General features: G+C 54.4%; 5 protein-coding genes across 5 annotated transcripts; 3 read left to right on the forward strand and 2 right to left on the reverse strand.

The window, feature by feature from the left end:
* On the forward strand, positions 1-1772 carry QC764_504230 (uncharacterized protein). The gene is made up of 2 exons (XM_062947679.1): positions 1-622; positions 836-1772. The coding sequence occupies exons 1-2, from the start codon at positions 343-345 to the stop codon at positions 1150-1152; spliced, it is 597 nt and encodes a 198-aa protein (XP_062798907.1). The 5' UTR covers positions 1-342; the 3' UTR covers positions 1153-1772.
* A 254-nt stretch (positions 1773-2026) lies between these two features.
* On the forward strand, positions 2027-4146 carry QC764_504240 (uncharacterized protein). The gene is made up of 2 exons (XM_062947680.1): positions 2027-3393; positions 3467-4146. The coding sequence occupies exons 1-2, from the start codon at positions 2193-2195 to the stop codon at positions 3604-3606; spliced, it is 1341 nt and encodes a 446-aa protein (XP_062798908.1). The 5' UTR covers positions 2027-2192; the 3' UTR covers positions 3607-4146.
* Positions 4147-5202: 1056 nt separating this feature from the next.
* On the forward strand, positions 5203-9187 carry IRE1 (bifunctional endoribonuclease/protein kinase ire1). Its single transcript, XM_062947681.1, has 2 exons — positions 5203-7937; positions 7992-9187. Exons 1-2 carry the CDS (start codon positions 5498-5500, stop codon positions 9158-9160), a joined length of 3609 nt encoding a protein of 1202 aa, XP_062798909.1. The 5' UTR covers positions 5203-5497; the 3' UTR covers positions 9161-9187.
* Positions 9188-9643: 456 nt separating this feature from the next.
* QC764_504260 (uncharacterized protein) lies at positions 9644-12492 on the reverse strand (the record flags this gene model as incomplete). Its single annotated transcript, XM_062947682.1, has 2 exons — positions 11596-12492; positions 9644-11539 (listed from the first exon to the last, which is right to left on the reverse strand). The coding sequence occupies exons 1-2, from the start codon at positions 12007-12009 to the stop codon at positions 9644-9646; spliced, it is 2310 nt and encodes a 769-aa protein (XP_062798910.1). The 5' UTR covers positions 12010-12492.
* A 157-nt stretch (positions 12493-12649) lies between these two features.
* Positions 12650-14943, reverse strand: QC764_504270 (uncharacterized protein). The gene is made up of 4 exons (XM_062947683.1): positions 14313-14943; positions 14113-14249; positions 13606-14046; positions 12650-13548 (listed from the first exon to the last, which is right to left on the reverse strand). The coding sequence occupies exons 1-4, from the start codon at positions 14323-14325 to the stop codon at positions 13360-13362; spliced, it is 780 nt and encodes a 259-aa protein (XP_062798911.1). The 5' UTR covers positions 14326-14943; the 3' UTR covers positions 12650-13359.
* Positions 14944-15435: the final 492 nt, after the last annotated feature.

Raw genomic sequence — 15435 nt, forward strand, 5'->3', positions numbered from 1 at the left:
GAGGCCTCGCAGAACATCGAATGGCTGGCTCACAATTCCCTCCCCAAAAATGTTAGTGCAAAAATTCTAGAATACCGCCAAACCACTCGCTCCAGCTGAAAAGAGAAGCAGCTCCACAAATTCATCTCAATGTCTCACAATTTCCCCATCACCCCCCATCAACGCAGCCAATCACTTACCTCTCCCCCCGAGAATCCCCCAGTGTCTTCTTGGCGCCACGACCCTTGGCAAACACATCAACTCTCACGCTCATTTTAACCTAACTTCAACCTCACCTCTCACTTCTCTCTCTCTCTCTCTCTCTCTCTATCTTCATCCTGTTTTCATCATCACCCATCAAAAATGTTCACCCTCAAAACCCTCCTCCTCCTCACCCTCTCCGCCGCCACCGCCACAGCCCAAGGCACCTCCTCCATCGGCCAAGTAACCTGCGGAAACAACAACTGGTCCCGGTCCCAAATCGAGGAAGCCCTCGAGCAAGGCTGCCGTCTCCACGAGGACGGGGAGCAATTGGGAAACAACAAGTATCCTCACCGGTTCAACAACCGGGAGGGTCTCGTTTTTGCTGCCAGCGGGCCGTATCAGGAGTTTCCTATAGTGAGGAACGGGGTTTATGAAGGGGGTTAGTAGTTTCCCTTTCCCCCCACACCCTCTTTTTTTTTAAAATTCTTTTTTTATGTACTTTTTTTCTTTTTTTCTTCTTTTTTTTTCTCTTTTTTTTTTTTTTTTTCTCTTTTTCTTTTTTTCTTTAGTTTGTTTTTAAATTTTTTTCTTCTTTTTTTATGTTTAATTTTTTTATATACACGTCATGATAGATGCTGATGATGATGAGTAGGCTCCCCCGGAGCGGATAGGATTGTTTTCAATCCTAACCTGAATGGTGCTTGTGTCTATGTCGGCACGATGACGCATACGGGGGCGAGTGGGAATGGTTTTAATATGTGTGCTACGAGGTCGGAGGGAAGGCCGGGGGCTGGGGATGATACCACTGCTTCGGTGACGGTTCCTGGTACTGCTACGAGGACTCAGACCAGCACGTCTACGACGTCGACTTCTACGTCGACTGCCAGCCCGGATTCGGCCGGAGCGGTGCAGAGGTTGGGGGTGCAGGGGGTGGCGGTCGGGTTGATGGCTTGGGCTTTTGTTTTGTAAGGGGGGTGGCTGAATGAGGGAGGGAGGTGTCAGGTTGGCTAAGCAGCATGTTTGGAGTAAGGTTGTTTGCCTCAGGCTTTGGCGCGGTGGTGAGATCTTTTCATATTGATCTCACAAGGGCTCCAAGTTGAGATTCTCGAGGTCTCGCTTCCTGATTAGTTCCCCTGCATCGTGCAGCCCTAGCTGAAGGTCAGCAGCTTAACCGGGGGGAAACGTTCACCACCAAGTTTAGGAATCAGCTGGGGTTGCAAGGTGTTAGTGGTCGATTAGCTAGGAAGCGAGAGTCAAAGGATTTCGACTCGGAGTCGTTGGAATATGGGAGATCTTACTGCCAAAAGCAAAGAAGCCAGATGAGGCAGGAGGCAAGCTTCGGCTAGGGGCGAGATGGGATGGAGTTGCATAGCGCGATTGCATAAAGTAGGTGTTTGGGTAGGGGCTATATTGTCATGTCTTTCAGGCCATTTCAACTCAGAATTTTGGGATGTTTATATTTGAAGACTACGCCGAGGTCTGGATCAGTCTGGGAGATGGGGTGACTTTCACTGTAGGTGCTTGAGCAGCTTGTAACAATAATGGCAAAGTCAAACAGGTAGGAGAATCGGCCTCTGCATCTGGAAAGCTCTAAAGATCATAAAGTTGAACTTTTCGCTTCTGTGGTGGAGGCTGTTTGTCATTTCTGCTACTAGGAGACTAGTTTGAAGCAATATCATCCATGCATCCTCTCTTCAACAGATACATGCAACGATTGATGAAGTCACCTATGCCTTAAGCCAACATGAAACCAATGTTGTGCCAGGTACCCCGCATGCTCAGCTAGCCCTGTCGTGATCTCCAACGCAGCTGCCAGGGCGTGCGGAGAAGGCAGGGGAACCGAGGCTCAATCACGTTCATACGGTTGGTGATCGCCTCCAAAATGCGGGGGACTACGATGCTACATATACTTTCCTTTATGTTCACCATACCCACCGCCTTGAACAATTTTGCTTCATTTACTCACATCACCTGACTCGCCCGTGATTTGCCATATCGTCAACACCACAATGACCTCCAAAGCCCCCATCCCCTTCTCCGACCCCCCAGCCCTCATGGGCCTCCCCTCCCCCTACTTCACCCCTTCCCACCTCCAATGGGCCAAAGCCATCCGCCCCTTCATCACCTCCAACCTCCACTCCCTCGCCGTCGAATCCGAGCAATCCCCCACCGCCACCGTCCCCGAATCCGTCTTTTCCACCTTTGCCAACCACCACATGCTCATCCCCGCCCTCCCCGCCCCCCTGCCCGCAGCCTGGCTCAAAAAACTCGGCATCCACACCCTCCTCGGCGGCCTGAAAGTAGAAGACTTTGACTCCCTTCACGGCTACATCTACAGCGACGAAATGGTCCGCTCCGGCCTCGCCGGCCCCCCAGGCTCCCTCACGACCGGCATCGCCTTCGGCCTCCCCCTCATCCTCAAGTTCGGCTCCCCCATCCTCCAAGAAAAAATCGTCCCCGACATCCTCCTGGGCAGAAAAAGAATCTGCATCGCCATCACAGAACCCGAGGCCGGCTCCGACGTGGCCGGGATCGTGACTACGGCCAAGAAATCCCCCGACGGACAACACTACATTATAAACGGCACCAAGAAATGGATCACAAACGGCATCTGGTCCGACTACGCCTCCATGGCCGTCCGCACCGGCCCCCCCGGTTCGGGAGCAGCAGGCATTTCCCTCCTTGTCGTCCCGCTCAAAAACTACCCCGGGGTTAACATGCGCCGTCTCAAAGTCGCGGGACAAATCTCGGCCGGGACTACTTTCATCGAGCTGGACGACGTGCAAGTCCCGGTTGAGAACCTGATTGGAAAGGAAAACCACGGGATGAAGTACATAATGACCAATTTCAACCATGAGAGGTTAGCCGTCGCCACGGGGACGACAAGGCAGGCTCGGGTGGCGCTCAGCGCGGCCTTCGAGTACGTCATGAAGAGGGAGGCGTTTGGAAAGCCGCTGGTGGAACAGCCCGTGGTGCGGCACCGGCTGGCGAAAGCGGGCGCGTTGCTGGAGAGTTTGACTGCGTGGGTGGAGCATTTTGCTTATTGGATGACAAGACTGCCGGCGGAGGAGGCGGATGTCAAGTTGGGGGGTATGACGGCGTTGCTGAAGGCGCAGGCGGGGATTGTGTTCAGGGAGTGTGCTGATACGGCGGTGTTGTTGTTTGGGGGCAATGGGTTCACCACTACGGGGCAGGGAATGGTTGCTGAGAGTGAGTTTTTTCTGTCTTCAAGTTGACGGACTGAATGAGGTAATGCTGACTTGTTTTTCTACCCATCACACAGTGCTCTACCGAGAGGTTCCGGGGACGAGAATTCCGGGAGGGTCGGAGGATGTCCTGCTTGACTTGGCGGTTCGGCAGCTGCTCAAGATTTACAAGGTGCAGACCAAGATGTTGGAGGATGGAAAGGCTGCGAAACTGTAGGAATGTCCGCGATATTGTTTTGTAGTAGTTTTTAATATCATGCAACCACGCCGCCCCAATCTATCCGCACCGCCTTGGGTTCCGGATGGGTGGAGCCCGGGACGTGACCAAAAACACCAGCCGACTCGAAGATGGTACTTTTCGGCAGCATTTTCGGCGCTGAGGAGCCAATAAGAAGGGTTGCATACAGAAACCAATCGTTATTGTCAGGCCGAATAAGCCACGTCTCGTTGTTCTCCCTCGTTGGAGAGAAGCGGGATTCGAAGAGCCCTCCAAAACAAGGAAAAGAAAAAGGCACCGTCGGCGGCAGAGCCCGCCATGCTGTGGCACAACTGAAACCAGGGAGGGGAGAGAAAGGCTCTGATCAGTTGATATCCACATGTTCCCAAAAGGGGTTTCAATAGAGACAGACTAGGCCGGCCGGCCGAAGAAGGAACGAAAAAGAGAGGATCAACAAATGCGAGGGCGAGTGCGGTTGTGTACGTAGGTCTGGTCTGCTGATCAATCATCAATCGGGGCACAAAAAAAAGGAGGGGCAAGTGGTCATCAAAGTGTCCGAGATTCCCAAAGTCGCACAACAAATAATTGTTGCAAAAAGACCTGAAGATATCTCAATATTCGGTGAACCAGTTACTGAACCATCAGCTGAAAAGAGCGGTCGGTGGTCGAATGTCAGGTTAAAGAAAAGTGAGTGTGGGCTGATGAAAGGGTGACCCTTCCTCGTCTCGTAGACTGGTCCACAGCAGACAGAACACGGTACGGATAGGCATCCCTTATTTGCGGAGTGCACTGTGACGCAAGGAACCGGGCTTCCTGAACGTCTACTTTATCTTTTCTGCAGTGGACAATTTGTCCTGTGTCCTGTGCCTGTGTGATGGTCGAGATGGTGTGCGTCCGACTTGGATGACTTTAGCCGTCGCCAATTTTTTTTTCTCTCTCTCTCGCTCTCTCCAGCCCAAGGGCGGCCAGAAGATTGCACCAGATTGTGCTGTTGTTGTTGATGGAGGGGTACTTGTAACCAAGTGTCTTGGCGGGTTGTCCAATCATCGGCAGAGATTGACGCACAGCCTGTTTCAAAATTGTTAGAGGAGTACATTTGAGTTGCTCCATCGTCACTCTTCACTTACACGCACTGGAGCTCCCTCATCTGACTTGCCGGAAGACTCGTGACTTGAGTGAATTGCTAGGCATAGATTTTATATGTGCTGGTGTTTTTTGATCGAGATACGAGATCTGTTCAAATTCAAGCTTCCTACTGTTTCCTGACATCCCAGAACCGGCTGCCTGGCTAGGTTGTTTTCAGCAAAGGCGTTAACTTCCTCGCCCACGTCGGGGTGGTGAAGCCGTAGGCTTACGCATGACCAGCAAATTAGTTTCTGTGGCTCTAATATAGACTCGAACTACAGTTCAAAAGCTATCAAAATGCTCGATCAAATCACAGCGAGGTCATCAAGGTGCTCCTTTGTCAATGTTTTTGCTCCACGATGGTGAAAATGTCACTTGATAACTTCAGGGGAGGGCTGTCGCTAACCGGACCCCACTTCGTTCCCGTGCCCTAACATCCATGTCAACAGCTCTTGGCGAGGAAGGGCGAGCCGGAACAGGGCCATTCTTGCGTGTCCAATTGCTTCCATTTATTGCTTCCACAGCCCTCCACCCGCTCCTCACCTTGCTTACTCCTTGCCCTTGCTCCTCCTTGCTCCCCATCGTGCCATCATACTGAATAGGTGTTATACACAGCGACGCCGACGACCTTTACCAGCTTTGATCAAACAAGTCGATCTCCTCCGTTGTCGGTCGCCTGCAGTAGACCGAATCCACTCTCGACCTCGACCCTCGACGGCCGTGCAGCAACACCGACCCCCGAGTCAGTCGCGTTGACGTCCCCAACATGTTGCGACGGCCTCCTGGCCAGCGCAAATACACCTGGGCAACCCTCGCCGTAATCTTCCTGCCTCTGCTCCAGTTGGCCGATGCTCAGCAGCAGCACTCGGGCCACGATCAGCGTCAGCCAGACCGGTTACGATCTCCCCTCGAGGGCGACCACCAGCATGTCGCTCAAAACATAGCCTCAACCGCCCTGACGGCCGAGCCCCTCGTCGAAACGCCTGCCATCCACGCACGGCGCAAGAACACCGTCACCCGGGAGCCCGACGTGCTGTCACCATCCCGCGATACCGACACCAACAACATCTACAATGCTCACGATGTGCGCGCCCAAGCTTTTGCTCCGGACTCCTCCGACCTGTCCGTTCGAGCACCTCCTCCATCAAAAGACATCCCCAACCGTGGGGCTGGACTCTCGCAGCATATTGCGCGGCGTCTGGAGGAGTGGGAAGTGGAAGACTTTGTTCTTCTGGCGACCGTCGATGGGGATCTCTACGCCAGCGACAGGAGAACCGGCGTGGAGCGCTGGCACTTCAAGGCCGGTAGTCCCATGATCGAGACCCGTCACTTTCGTACCAACCGCTCCGCTCTTGACGAAGACTTTGATCCCATTGATCACTACATATGGGTGGTGGAGCCCACCCGCGACGGGGAGCTCTATCTGTGGAGGCCAAACGAAGAAGGGACCGGCCTCGCCAAGATGCCCTGGACCATGAAAAAGGTGGTGGAAGATCTCTCCCCGCTCAGTGACCCGGACGAGGGCATCATGTACACCGGGGACAAGAAAACCACCATGGTCACTTTCAACGCCGCAACAGGCGCCATCATGGAAGAGGTCGGCTCTGGTGGCGTTTTTGTCAACCAGGTGGATAACGAGAGTTGCTACAAACCGAACGCCCTCACCGACGAGGACGAGGCATGCCACAGCGGTACCATCACCCTGGGACGCACTGAATACACCGTCGTGATTCACCGTGTAGGAAGCGGGCCCATTGCGTCTCTCAAGTACAGCGAATGGGGCCCCAATACTCGCGACAGGGATCTGATCCAGCAGAACCAGTTCAGCAGGGACCAAACGTACATCACCGGTGCTCCCGACGGGCGTTTCTTCGGAATCGCGTATTCCAGCAAGGCAGATCAGTTGTTCATGTCCACGCTCGACTCGCCCATCGCTCGCGTCTTTGATGTCTTGCAGCGCGGGGAATCAAAACCGGGCGAGAAGCCACGCCGTGTTGTTCTGCCCCATCCTCCACTGCCTGGGCAGCAAAACACCGATTTCGACGATGAAAAAGTGTTACTCAACCAAACTGGGACCGGCAGTTGGTACGCCATGTCCAAAAGCCGTTATCCCTTGATTTCACAGGCCCCGGCGGCACAGATCGGCAAAGCAGAGTGGTGGAAAGCCGTTGACAGGCCCAACGAACTCCAAATGTCCAAGGCTCTGGTTGGCGTCCATCAAGTCCCCGTCGCTCAGCCCGGCAGTCTCCCCTTCAAGGATGTCGCCAGCTTGCCTCTGTTGATCGACGCGCCCCCCAAGCATGAGGGCATCGAGTCTCCTCCCAACATGGACGTCCCTCAGTCATTGTCCCCGGCTGAACCGGCGTCCACTGACATTTTGCACGCGGCAAAGGAGCAAATCGACAAGTTTGGCAACACCACCGTGTCCGAGTTGTTCAGCCCTCAGAACATGTTCATCGTCTTGTTGTTTCTGGCGGTGTACTTCAAAGACTCGATTCGCAAGTGGTTTCTGAATGGCCAGACGTCCAAGACGCACCACCCCGAATTCGAAGTCAAGGTGCTACCGAGTCCTCAAATCGAAGAGCTGCCGACGACTCCGGAGGCTGCTGCCCCACAGGCGGTCCCAGTCGAGCCCAGTGCACCAAAGGAAGAGCTCGAGACACCTATTGTGGCTTCGGGCGGCGACGCCACACCCGTCCCCGTTGCTGTCCCCGCTCTCGTTGAGCCTGCGGCTTTGGATGCGTCCACACCCACGTCCAACCCCGTTATTGACGGTGCCACTGTTGCTGCTGAAACTCCTAAGAAGAAGAAGGCGCACAGAGGCCGTCGTGGTGGTAAGAAACACCAAAAAGGAAACGGTAGCAAGGAGCAGGGTGATAATTCAGGATCTCGAGATGACGACCCTCCGCAGGAGTCCGTGGAGGAGGCTGTCAACAAGGCGAAGCAGCTTCGTCCCGCACCGACGTTGGAGCCTGATATTTTGACTGTCTCCGGCAACACTGACGAGGTTTCCGGCTCCATCATTCGAATGGGCGGGCTCGAGGTCAACGAAGCCGATCAGCTGGGCACAGGAAGCAATGGTACCGTTGTCTTTTCTGGCAAGTGGGATGGCCGTGCCGTTGCTGTGAAGCGTATGTTGGTGCAGTTTCACGAGATTGCCAGCCAGGAAACGAAGCTGTTGCGCGAGAGTGATGACAACTACAACGGTACGTTTTACTCTTTGCCGCTGTTGTCCTTGCGCTAGTGGCTAACCCAAACAGTGATTCGATACTTTGCCCAGCAACAGCGTGCTTCGTTTCTGTACATTGCCCTCGAGCTGTGCGAGGCGTCATTGGCCGATGTCATTACCAAACCATACAACCACCTCGCCCTGGCGAGAGCTGGCGAGATGCACATGGAGAACGTCCTCTTGCAAATCGCCAATGGCATCAGCCATCTGCATTCGTTGCGCATCGTCCATCGCGACCTCAAGCCTCAAAACATCCTCGTCAACATGGGCAAAAACGGCCGACCGCGCATTCTGGTCTCTGATTTCGGTCTATGCAAGAAGCTGGAAGGCACCCAGTCCTCGTTTGGTGCCACCACCGCCCACGCTGCAGGAACCACAGGCTGGCGCGCTCCCGAGCTTCTGATCGACGACGACGCACCACCGCACGCGCACCCCATGGCTCTCGCCGAACCGGGCTCCAGCTTCCATTCCACGTCCAACGCCACCGGTCCGGAGGGCACCCCGTCGTCCACACGCCGCGTCACTCGTGCTATTGACATCTTTTCGCTGGGCTTGGTGTACTATTACATGCTGACCCGCGGCAAACACCCCTACGACTGCGGCGACCGCTTCATGCGCGAGGTCAACATCCGCAAGGGCACCAAAAGCCTCAAGGACCTCAGCGTTTTGGGCGATAGAACCGCCGAAGCAGAACATCTAATCGACTGGATGCTCAACCCGGACCCCAAGGAGCGCCCCACAGCCAAGCAAGTCATGGGCCACCCTTTCTTTTGGGACCCCAAGAAACGCCTCGACTTTTTGTGCGACGTCTCTGACCACTTCGAAAAAGAACCGCGTGATCCACCTTCTGCATCGCTTGTTACCCTGGAGGCGAGCAGCAAGGAGGTTATTGGGCTAGGGCAGAACTTTTTGAAGAAATTGCCGCAGCCGTTTGTGGATAGTTTGGGCAAGCAGAGGAAGTATACGGGGGATAAGATGCTTGATTTGTTGAGGGCGTTGAGGAATAAAAAGAATCATTATGAGGATATGCCCGAGAATGTCAAGAAGATGGTGGGGAGCTTGCCGGAGGGGTACATGCAGTTTTGGTCGAGCAGGTTTCCGATGTTGTTGCTCGAGTGCTGGCATGTGGTTTGGGAGATTGGGGCTTGGGAGGGGAATCGGTTCAGGGGATATTATGAGCCTGAGGTTGTGGTGCCTTAGGGGGTCGTAGTGACTGGGGTTGGGGGTTGGGGGAGGGGAGTGTGTGGTGCAGTGATTTTTTAAGTATGAGGTGGTTTTGATGAATGTTTTTTTGTAGCACAGTTTGAAGGTTTATGTAATATGTCTTTGGCTTCCAGGATCTGCCTCTCTATTTTGATGTTTAGAGTTGATCAAGTTTGTTGTTTATAAAGAAACATACTATATCAATGACCATGTATATGTATCCAAATATCAGAAGCAACTAGGTGGTGGTCACATAAAACAAGACAAAATGGCTGTTTTTTTTTATCTTACAGATGCAAAAACGCTACACACACATACCGTAAACACCCCCATATGCAATGTCAACCTTATATCACCCTCTTAACAACTCCCCTCCCTACAACCTGATCTCAGCCCCAATGAGCCAAAACCTGCTTCTTCCCCTTCTTCCCCTTACCCCCCTGCCCTCCCTGCCCACCATCCTGCTGCTGCTGCACCTCCTCACCTGCCCCTCCCGCGTTTCCCACTTCCACTTGCCGCACCACCACCACCACCACCACCACCACCACCACCCCAGCTAAATCCAGTATCCCTACTCACCCCAAAATCCCTCCTCACCACCCCCCTCCCATACCCAAAAATAGTCGTCTTTGGCTTCGGAGCAGCAGGCAAAGCAGGAAAAGCATCACTACTGTTCGTCTGCGGTGGCGGCCCCCTCTTCACCGCTCCCGTCCCAACGTGACTAGCAGTCGTGGTCTTCGGTGCCGGAGGTGCGCTGCTCCCCCCAGCGGTCCAACTTGGCTGTGCCGGTGCAGGTCTCGACGCAGAAGGAAGAGCAGGAAATGCAGCTGCCGAAGAAGCAGCAACACCCCTACCCCCCCCACCGCTCGACGCCGAAGCAAAAGACATCACCGACGCGTTACCCACACTCCCTCTCCTAGTGCTATTCTTCAGTTTCAACACCCGGTTCGAGTTAGCAGCAGCGCCATTGTTGTGAAGCGTGACTCTCGTCGGCGCCGCAGCCGTCGCCCACCCCGTCGTCGAGGTAGTAGCGCCGTGCATGCCCCCCAATCCCGGAAGGGAAGGATACTCCTCCTCCCTGTCCTGCGTTCTCGCCCTCCTGTTCTGCCACGCCGCGCGGAGAGCCTCTCCCTTCTTCTTGTCTTCAAACAACTCTGCTACTTCCCTCACCAGGGTCCCCAACGCCGTGTCGGAGGAGGTGTCGGCAAACAACGAAGCAAAGGCGTCGATGAGCTGGGTTGGGTTCATGCTTCCGCGGTTGTAGTTGGAGATGTATTGTCTAAAAGTGGCAATCTTGTTCTCGTTGTTGCCAAGGAGATTAGACGCGCGCTCGACGACAGCGTTGTGGCGGGCCAAGCTGGCACGTTGTTCCTGGGTGAGAGATGACCAGTCGGTTATGGAGAGGTTTTCCATGGCGTCGATGGGTGCGGCGGTGGCAGCGGCAGCCGCACGAGCGGCTGCGATGGCTGGAGGTGGTGGTCGAGACGGGCCGGGAGCAGGGCCAGGTGGCGGTGCCCGGTTAGCAGCGCCGGATTGTATCGCCATCTGACGCTGAAAGGCAATCTCATCTCTTCGCAGAGGCTGGGCGGAGCTGGCAGGTATCGGCTCGTTGGCAGGGTCGGGCGCACGCCGACGCTCTTGATTTCTTCCGCCCCTAGGAGCCCCTCTCTCCTGCTCATATCTCTGGCGCAAGTCAAAGTTGGACATGTCTACCCTCCTCGCATCTCTACCGCTTCCTACAGACCCACCATGCTCAGAAAGCTGATGGGCCTTGAGATCCATTTCAGACTCGAACACAACAAACTTCTTCTCCAGACATTCCCGATCGTTGCAAAGAAAGTGATCCTTCTTGAAATGCTGCTCAAGTGCGTCGTAGTCGAGGAAATAATGCGGCTGCCTTGAATCTCTCCTATCACACAAGAAACACCGCTCGTGCTTGTTGCGGCAATGCTCATACAGCTTGTCGCTATCGTAGAACCTAGCTCCGCAGAAGCCGCACAGCGGATGTCCCCTGAAGCCGGTCTGGTCGGCCGCGCCGGGCTTGTCGTCGCCGTGGCGCATATGCTCGGTGAGCTGCTTGTCCGCAAACAGTTCGTGCTCATGTGTAAAGACCTTCTTGTTCCGTGTGCACAAGTCGCACATCTTCATGTGGTGCACATTGCGGACGTGTTGATGCAGGTCCTGCCAGCCCAGACCAGCAAAGTCGCACTCGGAATCCGGGCAATTAAACCTCAGCAAAAGAATGGTATCTCCCACAATCTCCTCCCCGGCGTATTTGATACCAATGTTGTCATCTGTGCTGGTAATATCCTTGGCCGTGTAGTCCTCGAAGCGCTTGGTTCCGTCATCGGTGAAGATAACATATGGCGATGATGTCTGCGCAGGTAGGTTAGCTCATGTTCTCCCAAATCATCCACGCTAGCGCTTCTCACCCTGCAATGGGGACAATCCTTGCTCTTGTAGAGCGCTCTCAACCGCAAAGAACAGATGTGACATGTGGTGTGGTTGCAGGGAGCAACAGAGAAATGGGTGATGGGGTTGGCGCAAATGAAGCAAGTTTCGGCATTGTCGTCGGCCTGGCCGTCTAGAGCCTCGGTCTTTTTGAAGTTGGGGGCCTTCTTTGGTTCCTGCGAAGCTGGATCTGTGGTGGCCGTGTTTCCAGTACGGTGATGTCCGGCGCCTCCTCCTCGTCCTCCTCCACTACCACGCCCTCTACCACGAGAGTGGTCTCCCCTCCCACGGCCCCTACCGCCACGACCTCTGCCTCTGCCTCTGTCTCTATTGCCGTCGCCTCTAGGTCCGCTGGATGCCTGGTTATCGCCAGTAGGAGCAGCTCCGTCAGCCATATCGGTCTGGTAGGTGTCTATAAGGATTGGATCGAGGGTGGTTCTAATCGATGTCCGGAGCTTGACTCGCTGCGACAGATATCTGGAAATCGCGGGGTCTTCCAGGCCGGATGTCTATCGGAGCTGGTGCTGTTCTGCTTTAGATATGGAGCGGAGAGGTACAAAGTAGGTGCAGGAGAAGAGCAGGAAGGCAATCGCAATCACGACGAGATGGTATGCAGGTCGAGTTCGAGAATCAAAACAGAGAGACAGTGGGGGGGCGAGTACTTTGAAGGCCGGCGGCGAGGAGAGCTTCATGCATTTCAAAGCTTCCCGCAGATTCCACGTTTGCTCAACTTTTTGGGGTTTCATTGGCGTCATTGGAGGGGTGCTCCGCCAAGCGGGTCTCAAACGGATCTAACCGGCGTTTGACCCGGCTCCTGATTGGCCCCAACCACCGTCGGCGAATGTGTCACTCGCCTGGGCTCTGCCCCTGAAAGCTTCACCCAACCACAGCCTTGGTAGTGTAATCTGGGGGAAGACTGGAGTTCAGCCTTGCAGAGTCACTCCCACTCCTGCAGCCTGCAGGTATTAATCATATCTATTCAGATGAACCAAGAGGAGGGAGTCCCAGGGCATGGCGCAGCAACATCGTTGGTGGTGTGGTGTGGCACTTGTACAGCCGCCATATCACAGAAATGCACCCTGCCGATAATGAACATCATATCCTCTGTTTGTTCAAGCCAACCGCTTCCCACATTAGCACTATGTTAATTCATGTAAACAAGATGGCCAATGTTCAGAGCACCTCCCTGCTCCTTGCTGGCCATTGACCCTACTAATGGCGGCAACAAACCCCCGACACAGTTCAACGGTTGTTCCACTCAGGCACGCCCGACCCGGATGTTTTTACCACGTCCAAAAGTACCCATGTGATCCCCAAGCTTGTCCCGCTGAACTGTCGCTATTTTCCGCTTCAACAAATCATAGAAAATCAGGCTCGAAGGGGTGTAAACAAAGACCATGGAATGTGAGCCAAGCGCCAGATCCATACGACGCCGGAAAAAGTATTTGTGCTCCAATCCCGTTAACCATCCTATGCCTGGTGCGTCCCATTCAACCTTCAGAATCCAGTGAGCCAACCCTCTGACGAGTAAAGCACAGGCCAAGATCGAAGTCGTCCGCGGTGAAAAAGAAACAAGACTGAAATATGCCGTAAAGTAAACACGAGACGCCCAACCGTATCCATGCCAGCCATAAACGAGGCATAAATCCTGAGCCAAGAGAAATAAGATCAATCTCAGGACGATATGCAATGCGCGCCCCGCCTGCCTCACAAGGAAAAGAAAAAAATCCAAAACATGTCCGCCTCTAGGCCTCCTCGATGGGGTAGAGCTGGCTGCCCAAGAGCTTGTTCATGGAGAACATGTTGATCTTGTCCTGCCTGAAGACAGCCCTCAGCTTTTCGTCACAGTTAATGTTGCGTTTGTCGTTGGGGTCCTGGAGCTCGTTGGCTTTGATATGGTCCCAGAGCTTCTTGACCACCTGTGGGCGCGACAACTGTTTTATTCGTTAATGTGGGGGACGTACGAGGGGTAGCGGGAGCAAGGAACGTACCTGTGGCTCGCCACACACATCCGCAAGAGCCTCGCTGAGATTAAATGGCTTTTGAAAGCCTCCTCCGGCTTTTCTCTTTGGCTTTTCCTCGCCGTCCTCGACCTCGCTGTCATCATCGGACCTCACGCGTTTGGCGCTCTTTTTCTTGGCAGCCTTGGCCTTGGGCTTTGCTTTTGGTTTCGTGGTGCCAGCTCCGCGCGTGACACGGGCTCTTGAAAGTGCGTTCTCTTGAGCCTGAAGTTCGGCGGCGAGGCGACGGTCGGCATCCTCACTGGAGCTCTCGCGCTTCACCTTTTTCTTGGCTGGCTGCAGCGAGACTTGGATCTCTCCATCCTCGCCTCCATCCTCTGGAGAATAACCATTCGTTTCGGGAGGCGTTGCATCGGCATTGTTGGCGGATACGGCGTCGAAACGCGCTTCTATGAGCTTCTTGATTGCTTCCTAGTGGAGGGGCACAAAGTTAGAAACCAGTGCCAGCTTTTGCGCCGGGACCAGGAGTAAACGCACTTTCTGATCGCTCAGATCCTTCTCAATCGCAGCCTCTAGTCCTTGGCGAATCTTTTTCCTGGTAACTGTCTGGAGGTCGGCGGCGGCGAGGATGCCGTCAATGATTCGGCTGTACTCTGTGGTCTCCTCATCCGTCACTGGAAGCAAACGGGTCAGCAAAGAGAGCGGCATGGGGTGGAAAAGCTCCTGAATATTCGTACATGGTGCTGACATTGTGTCGGTGTCGCAAGGCGCATCAATTGATGCTTTGGAGGTTGGGGATGGAAGAATGGAAGAAGATCAGGTGCCGCGTGACGTGGTTTTGCGGAAAGGCCAGCGGCAGGCAGAGGAACGAGACGAAAAAGGCAGCGCTGAGATCTTGAGCTTGGATCAAAGGCAAAACTGAGCTCTGCGATTGAGAGAGAGGCGCTGTGCTGTGGAGCGCGCTGTGTGTTGTCGTCGCGATAGGCCAGTGACAAGGCCAAAGAGGGAAGGATTGTGTGTGTGGGTGGAGAAGATGTCTTTCGAGGCTGCTTGGTGGACCCTCTGGGGATAATGAAGGCGCTGGGATGATGGGCGTCGGGGCGTCGGGACAAGTATACCTACTAGACAAAGGAAAGAGGAAGAAAAAGGAACAGGGTAGCAAGAGCAAAAAGCAGACACAATACAGAGCGAGAGAGAGAGAGGGAGAGAGAGAGAGAGAGCAGCGAAAGACGACGTTTGCGCAAAAGTTAGTGAGGTATCAAACTTGATGGTGGCTCAGGGCGTTCAAGGCTGATGTGGTTGAAAACGTTCGCATGAGGCGCGTGGCTGGAAAGAAAAGGTGGGGAGCTCGGCCTTGCTGGCGTCGATCCCTGTCCGGCCTGGCCCGTCAGAGCCAATCAATTCCCCGAATTGCAACGGCAGTCAGAATCGCACCGCTTTGGTTGCAGCCGCACGTGACCTGCCCGGGCTCCGCCAACGACGACGTCGAAGCTGTTGGCCTAACGGTCAACCAGACCAGGTCTTGATTATACAGGTAGTCTAAGATGCATCATATACTGGTATCATAGTCTGGACCGTCACTTCTGGGGGGATGTATGGCAAAGGTACAGGGCTGCCCTCTAGGCTTTAACAACCACAGTACGATGACAGAAGGGCAGAAATCTGGTCATATCAAAATCTTCTCTGGCTTTTGCTCACATCCCGGCTGACGTGCTTCTGCAAATCAATACCCGGCGCCGACAGACTCCAACTCGAGGCACTGAGTGGTGATCCAACCTAATCTCATGCGGGGTAATAGCATGCAGTTGCAATGTCCAGCACCATCTCTCGGTACTTGTTAATTAGCCCATCCATCACCAA

The sequence above is a fragment of the Podospora pseudoanserina genome, chromosome 5 (assembly GCF_035222485.1).
Source record: "Podospora pseudoanserina strain CBS 124.78 chromosome 5, whole genome shotgun sequence".
Taxonomy (NCBI): domain Eukaryota; kingdom Fungi; phylum Ascomycota; class Sordariomycetes; order Sordariales; family Podosporaceae; genus Podospora; species Podospora pseudoanserina.

Excerpts from the sequence above, each read along its gene's own strand:
- IRE1 (XM_062947681.1), top strand. The coding sequence starts at position 5,498 with ATGTTGCGACGGCCTCCTGGCCAGCGCAAATACACCTGGGCAACCCTC. Across the intron at positions 7,938-7,991 it reads GAGTGATGACAACTACAACG|TGATTCGATACTTTGCCCAG; the intron begins GTACGTTTTACT and ends TAACCCAAACAG.
- QC764_504230 (XM_062947679.1), top strand. The coding sequence starts at position 343 with ATGTTCACCCTCAAAACCCTCCTCCTCCTCACCCTCTCCGCCGCCACC. Across the intron at positions 623-835 it reads GAACGGGGTTTATGAAGGGG|GCTCCCCCGGAGCGGATAGG; the intron begins GTTAGTAGTTTC and ends GATGATGAGTAG.
- QC764_504270 (XM_062947683.1), bottom strand. Across the intron at positions 14,047-14,112 it reads AGGATCTGAGCGATCAGAAA|GAAGCAATCAAGAAGCTCAT; the intron begins GTGCGTTTACTC and ends CCCCTCCACTAG. Across the intron at positions 13,549-13,605 it reads ATGTGTGTGGCGAGCCACAG|TTGTCGCGCCCACAGGTGGT; the intron begins GTACGTTCCTTG and ends CGAATAAAACAG.
- QC764_504240 (XM_062947680.1), top strand. The coding sequence starts at position 2,193 with ATGACCTCCAAAGCCCCCATCCCCTTCTCCGACCCCCCAGCCCTCATG. Across the intron at positions 3,394-3,466 it reads GCAGGGAATGGTTGCTGAGA|TGCTCTACCGAGAGGTTCCG; the intron begins GTGAGTTTTTTC and ends CCCATCACACAG.